Source organism: Tupaia chinensis, unplaced genomic scaffold (genome assembly GCF_000334495.1).
Source record: "Tupaia chinensis unplaced genomic scaffold, TupChi_1.0 Scaffold000518_1, whole genome shotgun sequence".
Classification (NCBI taxonomy): domain Eukaryota; kingdom Metazoa; phylum Chordata; class Mammalia; order Scandentia; family Tupaiidae; genus Tupaia; species Tupaia belangeri.
The window spans coordinates 117,172-132,979 of record NW_006160031.1 but is presented as its reverse complement, the minus strand read 5'-3'; the positions used below and the strand labels follow the sequence as shown (position 1 = coordinate 132,979).

General features: G+C 34.1%; 1 protein-coding gene across 1 annotated transcript; it reads right to left on the bottom strand.

Annotated features, from left to right (window-relative positions):
• Window positions 1-1,406: 1,406 nt before the first annotated feature.
• Window positions 1,407-2,345, bottom strand: LOC102474009 (olfactory receptor 6C2). Its single transcript, XM_006156836.2, has one exon. The coding sequence runs from the start codon at window positions 2,343-2,345 to the stop codon at window positions 1,407-1,409; it is 939 nt and encodes a 312-aa protein (XP_006156898.1).
• Between the last annotated feature and the right edge of the window lie 13,463 nt (window positions 2,346-15,808).

Here is a 15,808-nt window from a genome sequence, read left to right as displayed (position 1 = left end):
TTAAAAATACATTCAATCACATTATTTAGCTTAAAAAGTGAACATTTTAATATGCGAACATTTCTCCCCTGTCCAGTTGATCAAAATATAACAACACTACCTCCCTGTCCCGACAATGCTCTGTCTCCATATCCCTCCTCCAAATATCTTTCCCCAGGCCCCACTCCTCCACACACACCATATCTGGCATTCACACCCATCTCTTGTGTTTGTATATCCTTTAGCCCATCAGTTTCAGTCTGACCAGACAGAAACAGAGAGAAAGGGAAAGCAAGAAAGGAAGTTGCCACGTCTGGACTTGAACCATGTGCTTGAACCATGGTCAGCCATATGGGAATCCAGCACCCTTAAGCACCACACCACCTGTCAGCCCCTCTTTTGTTTTTAAAAGAGGTGTTTTATTTCTAACTTTACTATAATTTTCTACTTAAGTTTTTATTCACAGCTAATGTATTAGTTTTCTCCTTTAATAAAAACGTATATTATTCTTGCATAAACTACATTTTTCATATTTTTAAAGTATTTTTAGATTTATCTTTTTACTTTTTAAAATGGTTCTGATGGTATAATATGGTTGGAAACTATCTCATCAATTTTATCTGCCATCTATTTCTATCTCTATCTATTTAATCTTCTATCTTTCTACCTCATATTCATATACATTTGACTTACTGTTTTAATCAGTAATGCTTCTCTGGAGGTGTAACCTTACAATTCTGAACAATCTTAACAAGAGTCCTCTAGCACTTATTTTTTTAGAGTTATTTAATTTTATTTATTTCTATTATTATTTTCAGCTTGGTTGGTCACAGGGCATGTGAGCTCACCTGAGAGATACAGAGAGAGAAGGAAAGTGAAAATGTATGCCACCAGGTCCAGAACTTGAACCATGGTCAACCATTTGGAGGTCTAGTGCCTTAACCACCATGCCACCTGCTGGCCACAGCACAATTTGTTTTTCAGGAAAGAAAAAAATGAAATGATTAGAGTCTGTTTAAACTTTAAGACCAAAAGAGTTTTAACATAGGTAATCTGAATGTAAAGATGATTACAGATGTATGAGGAAGTTTAGAAACTTATAGCCCATTAACCCAAAGTTTCTCAATCTGTGTTGAAGACCCTGTCTTCCCCCATCATTTGATGGCATATTAATATTTTCATATATTACAATGAAGATAGATTATTCTAAGGGTGGATTAAAAAAGAAATTAAAAGGCACAAAATACAAATTAATTTTTATTTGATTTAACAAATATTAACCATTAAATATCTCTTATGGTATATGAAAGTGTGCTTTTGGCTTCTATACTTATAAAGTATCAAAAAAGTTTGCTGATATGCTCTGGCCTATATTAACCATTACATCAAACTTTTTAAATAACTTGATCCACAGTTTCAGATTTTTTCTATTTCTTTGAAAGAAGCGCAATTCTTTTGAGTAAGTCATTGAGGGCTTGTTTCACTTGCTTGTTCCTTAAGGAGTAAATAAATGGGTTTAACATTGGGGCAATGGAAGTAGTGAGCACTGACACACCCTTATTAATTTCCACTTCATCTTTTGCTGAGGGCTTAATGTAAACAAAGATGCAGCTTCCATAGGTGATGGATACAACAATCATGTGAGAAGAACATGTGGAAAAAGCCTTTTTCCTTTGTTGGGCAGAGGGAAATTTTAGGATTGTCTTGATGATATATATGTAGGATAGAACCACACACAGAAGGGTCATAATGAAGGTCATTACAGCACAGGCTATAACCATCTGCTCTATGAACCATGTGTCTGAGCAAGAGATCTTGAGGATAGGAGATGCATCACAGAGAAAGTGATCAATGATATTTGAGTCACAGAACTCCAGAGTTAAGCCTAGGCTAAGTGGAGGGACTATGATGAACAAACCTCCACCCCAACAGCAGAGGACAAACCGTCGACATGCTGTGCTGCTCATGATGGTCACGTAATGCAGAGGTTTGCAGATGGCCACATAGCGGTCATAGGACATGATGGCCAGGAGAAAAAATTCTGTTGATCCAAAAAAGAAGATAAAAAATAATTGACTAGCACAACCATTATAAGTAATGGTCTTGTCTCCAGTAGACATGCTATAAAGGAATCTGGGGATACAGACCGTAGTGAATGAGATCTCTAAGAGGGAGAAATTTTGGAGAAAAAAATACATGGCAGATTTAAGCTGAGAACTCACTAAAGTGAGAGATATGATTGTCAGATTTCCAGTTACACTCAGGAGGTACGTGGCAAGTAGAAAGATGAATACCAAGACTTGAAGTTGTGGGTCATCGGTCAATCCCAGTAAAATGAAGGTTGATAATCTTGTGTAGTTTCTCATCCTGGACTCCTCATTTCAGCTCAGTTTATAAGATTGAGACTGAAAATTTTAAAATGTGATATTAAAAATTATGTTAACAATAGACAGTATTAAAATTCAATTAATCCAATTCACACAGATTTTTCTTCTTGAAATTAACAATGAATCATATGAGTACATGGCTATCTCAGCTTTAATTGATTAATGTATGTTCCAAGGTTGATTTAGGGAAAGTTTTCTCAAAATTGTTTTCACTGTAATATAGTCCTTACATTTATAGCTCTTTTTATTTCGAAAAATTTATATATTGCTCAATTCAGTTTTTAAATATTTAAAAATTTAGTTATTTTTAATCTCATTTTCTTTTATACAGTCAATCACATTATTTAGTTTACAAAGTGAATATTTTAACATGTGAACATTTCTCCCTAGTCCAGTTGACTAAACTATAAAATATCTTTAACAAAAATTGGCATGTTTCTTTGTCCCATTAATGCTCAATTCAGTTTTCACCTTAGGAATAAAAGAAATAATTGTGTATGTAGTCTGATATCCTTATGCTTTGGATAGTTTTTCAGTACTCACAAATCAATTATAAAATCATCACCACAATTTCATGCTTTTGGTTGAAGTGCTAGGTCTTTAGTAAGTAAACTTATTAAATAAAAGCTGAAAACATGGCAAACTGCACAGATAGTATGTGTGATTTTTGCAATAGAACTTTATGAAATGTGACATTGTCATTTCTGAAGAGATTTTAATATAAGAAAAAAGAAATTCTTATAACAATCCACTTTCTCTTTGTATCCACTGACAATCTCTAAGTTTGTACAAGAAGTCTGATTTTAACCCTTGGTCATCATTATATGTTGATTAGATAAAGTTAAAATTCAGCCAGTTGCCTCACTATTGTCAAAATTCTCTCCTTGACTGAACTATATTCAGGTTTTTCTTTTTCAACTTTTGGACTTTTGTGTTTATATTTGCATTGTTTAATCTTAGAAAGAATCATGCTAAATCAGTTTAGTTGGAGTCTCTCTCTTTTCAATATCTGATCATTCTTTATCTGATCTATTATTATCTTTCACCAAGACCCAGGTGATGTCTAGTTACCTTGGCCTCACTTTGGTGAGAATTTACAGATTAGTCAGAATTTACCTTACCTCCCTTACCTGTCCTAATAATTTTACCTTCACTGATTCCCACCCTGCTTCTTGGTTATATTGTAAATATCCATTTATCAATGTTATATTTGAAATTGAGTCTAATATTTCTTCCCCACTACTAAATCTCATAGCAGTAGTTTCTTTACCTGTTGAATAGTCCTACCTTGAATAAACTCTTCCTTACTGTCTTCCATAAGTGTACATAATTTTTTCTTTAATACTACCGAGGTTGCTGAGGTTTACATCAGATTTAAAGTAACAAAACTGATCTCAAAGTCTCTGTCACTTTTATCTCATTGCTTTTGCTTCTCATTTACCAATATTTTCTGTAAATGTAAATATTCTGTAATCCTCACTCATTCTAATCCTATGTAATATCTTGACAGTGTTGAAATTGTTTTTAAAAGATCATGTGAAATAGCCTTTAAACTAAATGCAATATACCAGGCACCTTAGAGTCAAACTGTTCAAAGATTTCACAACCAGTTTTTAATCTTTATTTGTGTGTGTTTTCTGTCCAACCAAAAAATAAAGAATAAATCCAATAATAAGTGTTGAGCATTATGACATGGAGTCTCTTGAGCCTTCTCTGCTTCAGTAGTTTACATTTCCTTTTGTACCCTCATTTATCATGGATATGGCTCTTCTACCTTGTGTTCAACTTATATTTGGAAAAAAAACTCTGAAATATTTATAACTAAATTTGAGGTTGAATGAAAGCTAATCCAATTCTAGAGAATTCATCTAAAAGTCAATACTGTGGGATACAGTAATGATATATAGAAAAGGTTATAGGATTTTTTTGTCCCTAAGAATAGACTACTTTTATCTTGCTAGTTGTAATATTTTACATAAAATATTGTATATGCAACATCTTTTTTTTTTTTTTTTGGAGAGATTTTTGCTATAGGGTCCGTGCGCTTGCCAGACAGACAGAGAGAGACAGAGAGACAGAAAGCGAGAAATCATGGGGGATGGCCATGCCACAATCCCTTCTCCTCCATTCTCCTCTCGGGATCTTGGGCACACATGCACACACACCCGGTGTGAATTTAAGCCACTGGGTCTGGGACTCGAACTGTGGTCGACTATGTGGGAGTCCAGTGACATAGCCATTACTCTAACTGCTGGCCTCTGCAACATCTTTTTGTAATCAGTTTACCAGAAGAGAGCATTTATCTGTCATAAATCAAAATGACTTGGAACATATCATTAGCATGGAATTTTTGGCTAAATTCCTTCCATTCGGTGCCTCTAACTGCTAACACCGACATGTATTTCATTCAGATTAGGAGTTATTTCCTTTGAAAAATCACCCTGAAACACTCTTGCATGGGTTAAGAATCTTCTGTGTCCCCTTGGAACCATCTCCTTATTACTAGCTTAGGACTCAGAGGAAAGAAATAATTTTGATATCAGAGACTATGAATCATGCAGATGACATGATGCAATTAACACAATTCCAGAGTCATAATCAAATGCTCAACTAAATTTTACAAAAAAGATATAATAAGTCCACGTTTAACCTACTGACCCCAAAGACACATTATCTTTCTCATTCAAAATATTGCTACTCTCTTTTAGAGTAATGTCTTTAACAATAGTTTCCCATATCCTTGATTCAACGTGGTTTGATGTATCGATAGTTAATTTTGTTTTGGTGAAAGAATGATTCCTAGTCATGGAATTATGCTATGCAAGTATTTGTTTATTCTGTAAATTCTTACTTGTGACCAAGATAACAACTACTCTATTAAGAGTTTTCTGTTTTAGGTGTCCCATATTTTCTCAACATTCTTCTTGAGATACTACAATAAAAAGAGAAATCAGTTATTTGTAATTCTATGTTTTGGTTGCTAGTTATTTTCTATTTGAGTCCTAAAATATAACTAATCACCTTTGAAGATATTCAGATATTTTCTATCTGCAATCAGTTTCTCAAGGGCTGTAATTATTCCTCATTTCTTAATTGAAAGAAAATCTTTGGAGGCTTATGCATAATTTTCTTGGTTGGTTTGTTAGTTTGTTTCTTTTTTGTATTGAGATAAGATGAAGAAAACATTCTACTCTGTGCCTAGGTTTTACTGTTTAGTCCCTAAAGTTTAAACATCATGTTGAAGAAAGGGAACTAAATTCCCTGAGTAGTGCTATTTAAAGACCACAAAGAGGCCCAACCATGGTGGCACAATCTTCTAAGTCAGTGCTGCTCTGCACACTGTTACCTGATGAGGGGCCCAGGTTGGATTCCTGGCCCAGCCTTAATGTTGGCCAAATGTGGTGGTTTGCATCTGTAATTTCATGACTGAGAAAATGAGGCAGGAGGACTGCATCTCAAGGTTGGCCTCTGTAACTTGGCTAGATTGTCTAAAAAATGGGCCAGTTGTAGTCTCACCTGGATGACTGACATAGAACGATTGTGACATAGTGTGACACTGTCTTAAAGCAAAAAAACAAAAAGGGTGGCCTGAAGACAACCATTGAAGTTTGCTGCATAAAGAACTTATACCCACATAGGTAATGGCCGTTGAAATTCCATTGAAAAGGGCTTGAAAAACCTGCTGAGAGCATGTGCATGTGTGCATACTGAAAATCCTGATGGGATGGAGAAGTGGATGAAAACGTATTGTGGCATGGCCACAACCATTGGTGTGTACTTTCTCTCACTCTTTCTCTGATTATGGAAAGTGCACATGCCCTTTGGCAATAAAAAAAATAATGAAACAAGACAAAAAATAACAAAATAAACAAATTAAAGACTGGCTTTGAAATGTGTAACCACAACACATCACACTGAGATTAGAAATGAGACGTACCTAACTTATTTACCCTTTCTAGATGATTTCTTCTAGATTCACACTTGTTCTTTCTCTATAGTCAGATGGAAGAACAATATTCTTTGCTATAAGACACACATTTTTCCCCCTCTAAGTCATTTTATTCGATATCATTGAAGCATTATCTTGCCTAGATACAAAGAGGTAAAGTTTGATAAACTAATTAATTTTGAGGGTAAGGGCAATATTTCTGTCTTTCTTGCAGAGATTATTGTTGTTAAATTTATAAATTAACACAGTAAGAAATCATTATGACATAAACAGATACATCATTATTATAGAAATATATATAGGTATATGTACACATATACACACACATATACAAAAAAGGGATACCCACATATGTTGTCTCCTTCTCTATGTATTGAATATATATATTTTCCACACTCAAGCGGTAATGAAATTTTGACAAAGGTTGCTTCTGTATGTTCAGAAAATTATGCTACATTGAGATAACTTTAGTTTTACTATGCATAAGCAGTTTGTCATTTGATTTCAACATATTTACTTAATTAAAAATTAATTGCCACATGTGATTAAACCTTCTTTTTATAAAGTATCAAAATCAGCTTACTTTTCAGAGGAAAGCATCATTATAAATTTTATAAAAAGTTTAGAATGAGTGGCAAAGATTAAAATACTTACTGTTCTTGAAGTCATGACTTCAGGTAGTCATTTATCCCTAAAGTTCCACACTGTGGCAAAACTTGCCTGGACATATGTCAGTGGAAAAGGTAGATGCATTGCCAATCACACGTTTTATAATTGTCCACACTCAACAGGCTGCAATTCCCCTGAATTTTCTAAAAGCCTTTTAGAGATTTTCTCAACCAAATTTTATTCTCATATGAAATGAAAGCTATATTTCTCTGTAATCTCTTTAATGAAAGGGTTGTAGTATGTAGGACCTCTTTCTGGTTTGTAGAGAACTTCATGATTTGATTTGTCTTGCATTGTAACATAGTTTTTTCCTTTTTAAATGAACCCAGTCTGTAACTAAATGAATAAACACTCATGTCCTTGGAGGATCAGTAATCATTATGTTTTATATTGTGTAATTAACTTTGAGGAAAAGAAGCAATCCTAACAGCAGCAGTGCGACAGTTCTCAAGAGAGAAATAAGCACTCTAGCATAAGAAAGAGTATGACTGAAAAACATACATTGTCACAAAACCTTTCAAATTACTGGGGGGGCATTTTCCTCCTTTACTAATTTTTTATTATTGGTTATTTTAAATGATGAAATAAATCAGATAAAAATTAAATATCTGTAAAATCATAAATGGAAGATAAATAGCTATTGTTGATATTTCAAATGCTTACGTCTGGACAGTTTTTTTTCCCTATCTTCATGTGCACAATGATTAATTACATTTAAAATATGAAAGGACTTTATGAAAGTTCAACTTAAGTGCTGCTTTTTAATCTATATTCACAGGAAAACAAGTATTAATTTAATTATTTTGATATACATATGCATGAAATATTACTGTGTAGAATGTTTGACTTTTGTATGCTGGAAGGAATGTAAATTAATATGGACACTCTGGAAAAGAGTATGGAGTTTCTTCAAAAATCTAAAAGTAAGGAACCAGTAGATGGTGTAATGGCTACGTCACTGGTTTCTAATGCAATCAATTGTGGTTCGAGTCCCAGACCTGATCGCTCAGACTCACACTGGCCAAGTGTGTGTGATTGCCCAAGATCCCAAGAGGAGAATGGAGAAGGGATTGCAGTGTAACCATCCTCCCTGGGGGCTGATTTCTCACTTTCTGTCTGTCTTTCTGGTGAGTGCATACATCCTATACCAAAAACCTCTAAAAAAACCCAAAAACCAAAAACCAAAACAAACCAAAAACAAAAATCAAAATCTGAAAATAGGACCACTTATTGGGCCAGCAATCACACTTTTGGGTGTGTACCCAAAGGACAAGAAAGCTCTCTGTTGGAGAGATATTTGCACATCCATGTTTATTGTAGCATTATTCTCAATAGCAAGACATGTAAGCAAGCTAAGTGCCAACAGCTGATGAATAGATAAAGAAAATGTGGCACATATGCACAGTAGAGTCTTACTCAGCCTTAAAGAACAAAGATCTCCTTTCATTTGACACAAAATGAATGAACCCAGGAGATATAATGCTAAGTGAAATAAGCTAATCTATGAAAAATAAACACTGAAGACCCCTTTAGCATATATAAAATGTCCTCACTCCATAGCAGTGCTAAAGGACTCATCAGCCTAAAAGTAGATAGAGTAATGATAGATACAAGAAACTGCATAGAAATTAACTTGCACAGGAATACATGTAAACAAATGGGAATAGATTATCAAAGTATGTACCAGAGCAGAGGAAGTACTCCATAATGAGTCTCCGTAACTCGGTAATCCTCTTCCTCCATTTCTCCTATCTGTCAGAATTTCGGACTTGCATGCACAAATGTCTGAAGTATATTTCAAACTGCCAGCACTGGGATTTGAGCTGCAGTGGGGTTTTGGCTCCTTTCGCACAGAGCTTACCATTATGCTATGGTGTAGGCCCATCTTTTCAGATTTTCTATATATTCTTGTGAAATGCTTGATAAATTGAGTTTTCTCATTATATTCATGTTTTAATCTCTAGTTTTTCATAAAGTATTCCTAATTATCATTATCTTTTTAATATTTATACATATAGTTATGACCTTCATCCCCCTTAATGTATTGCTTATTAACTTAATTTTTCTCTTAAGTTTAGGTAATTTAGAAGCTTACTAATTTTGTAAATTGATTAAAATATTCAAATTTTGGATTTATTGAATTTTCTCTATTACTTTTCTGCCTTTTTAAGTCATTGATTTTTGAGTTGTTTAGATTTTGTTTATTTTTATTTATTTGTTATATAAATTTATTATTATTATTATTAATATTTTATACATCACTATACATCATTTGGATTGCATAGAGAATTTACCCAACATGAAGTACACATCAGACCAATCCAGTTGAGAATACTATACATGATATCAACAGGCAATAAATCATTACTGTGTCTGACAAATATCTTGCCTCTATTTTTCCTTCAATTTCCTCTCCTATTTTCCCTCTCCCACCCTCCGTCCACAGTGATTCCAGTGTCCATAACTATGTTTAATGCTTTTATGTCCTTCAATCTTTCAGTATGTAGTCAGTATGTATTAAGTGGAGACATATAATATCTTTTATTCATAGCCTGACTTCATTAACTCAGCAATAAATCTTCAAATTTTTAACACTTTCTATCAAATGTCAGGGTTTTGTTTTTATGGCTGAATAGTATTCCATAGAGTATATGTGCCACACTTTCTCAATCCATTCATCAGGTCGTAGTCATTTAGGTTGGTTCCATGTCTTAGCAATCATGAATAATGCCACAACTAACATTGATTGTAAATGAACTTTCTCCTGTCCTTTGGGTAGATACCCAGGAGTGGAACTGCTGGATCATATGGTAGTGCTATTTGTAGGTCTTCGAGGAACCTTCATGTTGTTTTCCATAGTTGCTGGACCAAACTACATTCCCACCAACAGTGTAGGAGAGTTCCCATTTCACCACAACTCTGGTGACACTGATAATTCTTTTAAAATTTTAAATCTTTGCCCTCAGACAAGGGTTAGGTGGTATCACATTGTGATTTTAATCTGCATCTCCCTTATGTCTTCCTTAGAGAGTTTTAGTTCACCTCATCTTCCCATCTTTTAATTGTGTTAATTTTTTTTGTAAGATGCTTGAGTTCATGATGTACTCTGGTTATCAGTCCCTCATCTGAGGCATAGTTTACAAAAATATTCTTCCATTATGAGGTTTGTCGAATAACACTAATTTTTGTGTCCTCAGCTGTGTAGAAACTTCTAAGTCTGATGTAATCTCACTTGTTTATTTTGGGAATTATTGCCTGTGGTTTGGGTTCTTATTTAAGAAGTCTTTACCTACTTCAATATCTCCCAGAGTTTCCCTAGTGTTTTTCAGCAGTAGTTTTATAGTTTGAGATCTTAGGTTTAGATCTTTGATCAATTTTGAGTTGATCTTTGTTAATGGTGAAAGATGGGGATCCAGTTTCATCTTTGTGCAGGTGGACATCCAGTTTTTTTAGCACCATTTGCTAAACAGATTTTCCTTTTCCCACTGGATTGACTGGTATCCTTTGTCAAAAATCAGTTGGTATACTGGGAGCCAACAGTTAGTGTAATGGCTATGTCGCTGGACTCCCACATAGTCGACTGTGGTTCGCGTCCCGGACCCGGAGGCTTAAAACTCATGCCGGGTGCGTGTGCGTGCATGCCCAAGATCCCGAGAGGAGAATGGAGGAGAAGGGATTGTGGTGTGACCATCCCCCCTGGGGGATGATTTCTCTCTTTCTGTCTCTATGTCTCTCTGTCTGTCTGGCGAGCGCACGCGCCCTATAGCAAAAACGTCTCCAAAAAAAAAAAATCAGTTGGTATATGTTTCGGAATTTACTTCTGAGGTCTCTATTCTATTCTATTGATCTACCTGTCTGTTTTTTGTGTCAATACCATGCTGTTTTGACAATCACTTCTTTTTAGTATATTTTGAGATCAGGAAGTGAGATACTGCCCACTCCACTCTTCTTGTGAAGGATTGCTTTGGCGATATGGGGTCTTTTATGATTCCAGACAAATTCTATGATTGTCATTTCTCAATCTGTGAAGACTGTCTCTTGTAATTTGATTGGAATTGCATTAAATATGTAGATTAATTTGAGTAGAATTGTCACTTTGATTTTGTTAATTTTTCTGATCCAGGAACTTGGGATGTCCTTCCACTTTTTTGTGCCTTTGTCAATTTCTTTTTAAAAATTTTCATAGTTTTCCTTGTAAAGGTCTTTGACTTCCTTGGTTAAGTTTATCCCTAGGTTTTCTTTTTTTCTTTCTTTTCTTTTTTTTTTCATTTTTGTGGCTATGGTAAAGGGATACCTTTCTTTAGTTCTACCTCTGTCAACTTATTGTTCATACATATAGAGTATATAGAAGTGCTATAGATTTTTGGATGTTGATTTTGTATCTTCTCACTTTATTGTATTCATTCATTACTTTGAGAACTTTTTCATGGTACCTTTGGGTCTTCTAAGTATACCATCATGTCATTTGCGAATAAAGATATTTTTGACTCTTCTCTTCTGTCCCTATTTGAATACCTTTTATATTATTCTTTTTTTTTTATTCCTTTTGGCTAGGACTTTCAGTACTGTACTGAAAAGGAGTGAAGAAAGTGGGAAAATTTCTATTGTATCAGTTTTTAGTGGAAAAGTTTTCAGTTTTTCCCCATTCAGTTTAATGTTAGCTATAGGTTTTTCATATATGGCTTTTAGTGTGCTGAGCAATGACTCTTCTATGTCAATTTTGCTGAGTTTTAACCATGAAGGGATATTATATTTTGTCAAATACTTTTTCTGCATTTATTTAAATGATCATATGGTTTTTATATTTCTTTCTGATGGTATGGTGTCTTATGTTTATGGTTTTGCATATGTTGAACCACCCATGCATCCCTGGAATAAAACCTACTTGGTCATGATGAACTTTTTTATATGTTGTTGGATATGATTTGAAGGCATCTTGCTGAGAAATTTTGCATTTATTTTCATCAGAGATATTGGTCTGGAATTTCCCTTTTTTTTCATGTCTTTATCTGTTTTGGGAATGAGGATGATGTAGGCTTCATAAAATGAATTTGAGAGGTTCTTCCCTTTTGGTACTTTAGAAATAATTTGAGAAGAATGAGGGTTAACCCTTATTTAAAAGTTTTGTAGAATTGTGATGTGAAGCCTTCAGGACAGTCAGCTTTTCTTTTTTGGGAAGTTATTTATTACTGATTCAATCTCATGGCTTGTTATGGGTCTAATCAGGCTTTCTATGTCTTCCTGACTCAATCTTTGTAGATTATATAAATACAGAAATTTGTCCTACTCATCCATGTTCTCATATAATTGCTCATAGTGTCCTTTAATTATGTTTTGTAATTCTTGTGTCTGTTGTAATATTGCCTGGTTCATTATGTATTTGATTTATGTTTTTTCCCCCTCTCTTCTTAGTCTAGCTAATGGCGTGTCGATCTTGATCATCTTTTCAAAGGACCAGGTTTTGCATTTGTTTATTTTCTGTATAATTTGCTTATTTTTTATTTCATTTATTTCTGCTTGAATATTTATTGTTTCTTTTCTTTTGTCATTTGTTGGTTGTTGTTGCTTTTATTTTTTTCCAATTACCTGAAGCAAGATGTTAGGTTGTTTATTTGCTACCTTTCCATCTTTTTCTTATGCACACTAATTGCTATGAATTTTCCTCTTATGACTTCTTTTTCAGTGTCCAATAGATTATGGATACTTGTGTACTAATTATCATTTGTTTCCATAAAACTTTTGATTTCAGGACTTAATTTCTTCAGTAGTTAAGAAGTCATTCAGAAGTAGGTTGTTAAATGTCTGTGTGTTTGTGTATTTTCAAGGATTTTTCCTGAAATTAATATCAAGTTTAATTCTGTCATGGTTAGAGAAGATGCTAAATATAGTTTTTATGTCTTTGAACCTGTAAAGGCTTGATTTGTACCCTATCAAATGGTCTATCTTTGAAAAGGTTCCATGTGGGGGTGAGAAAAATGTATATTTTGTGGTGTTAGCATGGAAAGTTGTTAGATAGCTGTAAAGTACATGTGATTAATGGTATATTTTAGGTCCTGTATTTCTGCTTTTTTTTTGTATAGAGGTCCTGTCTAAAGGAGATAATTGGGTCTTGAGAGCCCCAGCAATTATAGTGTTGCAACCTAGCTCTCCTTTTAATTCTAGCAGTCTTTCCTTCATGTATTTAGGTGCTCTTGAGTCAGGTGCATAGGTTTTAAAAAGTGTTATGTCTTCTTGATGAATTAGCCCTTTGACTACTATACAATGCCCTTCTTTGTCTCTCCTTACAGTTTTTGTCTTAAGGCCCATTTGGTCTGAAATCAATATCGCAACTCCAGCCCTTTTTTGATTTCTGTTTGCATGGAATACCTTTTTCCACCCATTCACTTTTGGTCTCTGTTTGTCTTTATCCGTAAGGTACATTTCTGGTAGGCAACAGATAGAGATCTGTTTTTTCTAATCCACTCATTCAATCTTTATCAACTAATTGAATCCATTAACATTCAAGGTAGTTATAGATATTTCTGGACATGTTCTTATCATTAACTGAGCCATTTTCTTGGTTGTTTTATGTTCTCTTATATCTGTCTGTCTGACATTTGTTTTCCTGGTATAGCACTCCCTTCAGAACTTATTGAAGAGTTGACCTGGAGCAGGTAAATTGTTTTAGGTTTAGTTTATCTGAGAATTTTTTTAAATCTTTTTTTTATTTCCCACATGAAGGATAATCTTGCTGGCTATAGAAGTCCTGGTTGAAAATGTTTTTCATTTAACATTTTGAATATATTTCTCCATTCTTTCTTTGCCTGCAGTCAGGAGTTCTGATGTTAACCTCATGGAATAGACTTTGTAAGTCACTTGACATTTCTCTCTTGCCAATTATAGTATTGTGTCTTTGTCTGTGGTTTTGGCTTATCTGGCTATGATGTGTCTTGGAGAAGATCTTGTTAGGTTGATTCCATTTGGGGTCCTTTGTATTTTTGGTTTTGGATCTTGTTAGGTTGATTCCATTTGGGGTCCTTTGTGTTTTTGGTTTTTGATCTTTGCATGCCTCTCTAGGTTTGGAAAGTTTTCTTCTAGGATTTCATGGTATACATTACCAATGCCCTTGTAATTTTCTACATCTTCTAGAATACCAGTTATTCTAATGTTTGGGCACATAATGGTATCTAGTATTTCTTGTATATTGTCCTCATTCTCTTGGCGTATCTAGTATTTCTTGTATATTGCCCTCATTCTCTTGGTTATTTTCTCAGTCTTTTTTATGATTTTTTTCTAAGTAAGAAATTTTGTCTTCTAAATTCGAGATTCAATCTTCTGCATGGTCTAATCTGCTTTTAGTAATCTCAAGGGAGGTTTTAATTTCCTGTATTATAGTCTTCATCTCTGATAACTCCATTTGATTCTTGTTTATGGTGTCTATTTATTTTTTCAAATTGTGAAAGTACTTCCTCATAGTCTGGAGCTCATTGTCTATTTTCTCTTGCATCCCATTTAGTTTTATCATTATAAATATTGATTTGTTTATCTGATATTTCCATGAGTTCCATTGTGTTGTCTGTGGATGTGGAGGAATTTATCTTTTCCTTTGGGGGAGAGAAATTTTGTTGGTTGCTCATATTTCTTGTGCCTCTGTGATGGTTTCTAGTCATCTGGTGAGTTATACATTTCTTCTCAAGTTCTTAGAGTTAATTATGAGCATTCAGAGGCATGCAGGAGTAGGTGACTGGTGATCTCTCTGTTGCTCTACCTACCTGATGCTCACCTGCAACCTGCAGTGTTTTCACTGGACTTGAATGATTCCACATCCTACCAGTTTCTAGAGAACAGGTGTGCCTGGGATTGGGTTGCTGAACTTTAATTGAGGAAGAGAGAAGGGACTGTGTGGTGTACACTGCTTTTTTAAAAAAAATAATTTTATTATCATAATCTTTTTTATATTACATTGAATTACATATACCTTTACAGTGTATTACATTTCTTTTTCCAGCACAATTACCATGCATATCAGTCAAGACAAAGACATTACTATTCTCATCATCAAATAGCTTTTCATTATTTTTTCAGATTATTATTATTATTTCTCATTATTTTTTCTGAACATTCAATCACTATATATCATTTAGCTTGTATAAGGAATTTACCCAACATGAAATACTTCTCAGACCAGTCCAGTTGAGAATACTATACATGTTATCATCAACAGGTATCATTTGTTTCCATAAAACTTTTGATTTCAGGACTTAATTTCTTCAGTAGTTAAGAAGTCATTCAGAAGTAGGTTGTTAAATGTCTGTGTGTTTGTGTATTTTCAAGGATTTTTCCTGAAATTAATATCAAGTTTAATTCTGTCATGGTTAGAGAAGATGCTAAATATAGTTTTTATGTCTTTGAACCTGTAAAGGCTTGATTTGTACCCTATCAAATGGTCTATCTTTGAAAAGGTTCCATGTGGGGGTGAGAAAAATGTATATTTTGTGGTGTTAGCATGGAAAGTTGTTAGATAGCTGTAAAGTACATGTGATTAATGGTATATTTTAGGTCCTGTATTTCTGCTTTTTTTTTGTATAGAGGTCCTGTCTAAAGGAGATAATTGGGTCTTGAGAGCCCCAGCAATTATAGTGTTGCAACCTAGCTCTCCTTTTAATTCTAGCAGTCTTTCCTTCATGTATTCAGGTGCTCTTGAGTCAGGTGCATAGGTTTTAAAAAGTGTTATGTCTTCTTGATGAATTAGCCCTTTGACTACTATACAATGCCCTTCTTTGTCTCTCCTTACAGTTTTTGTCTTAAGGCCCATTTGGTCTGAAATCAATATCGCAACTCCAGC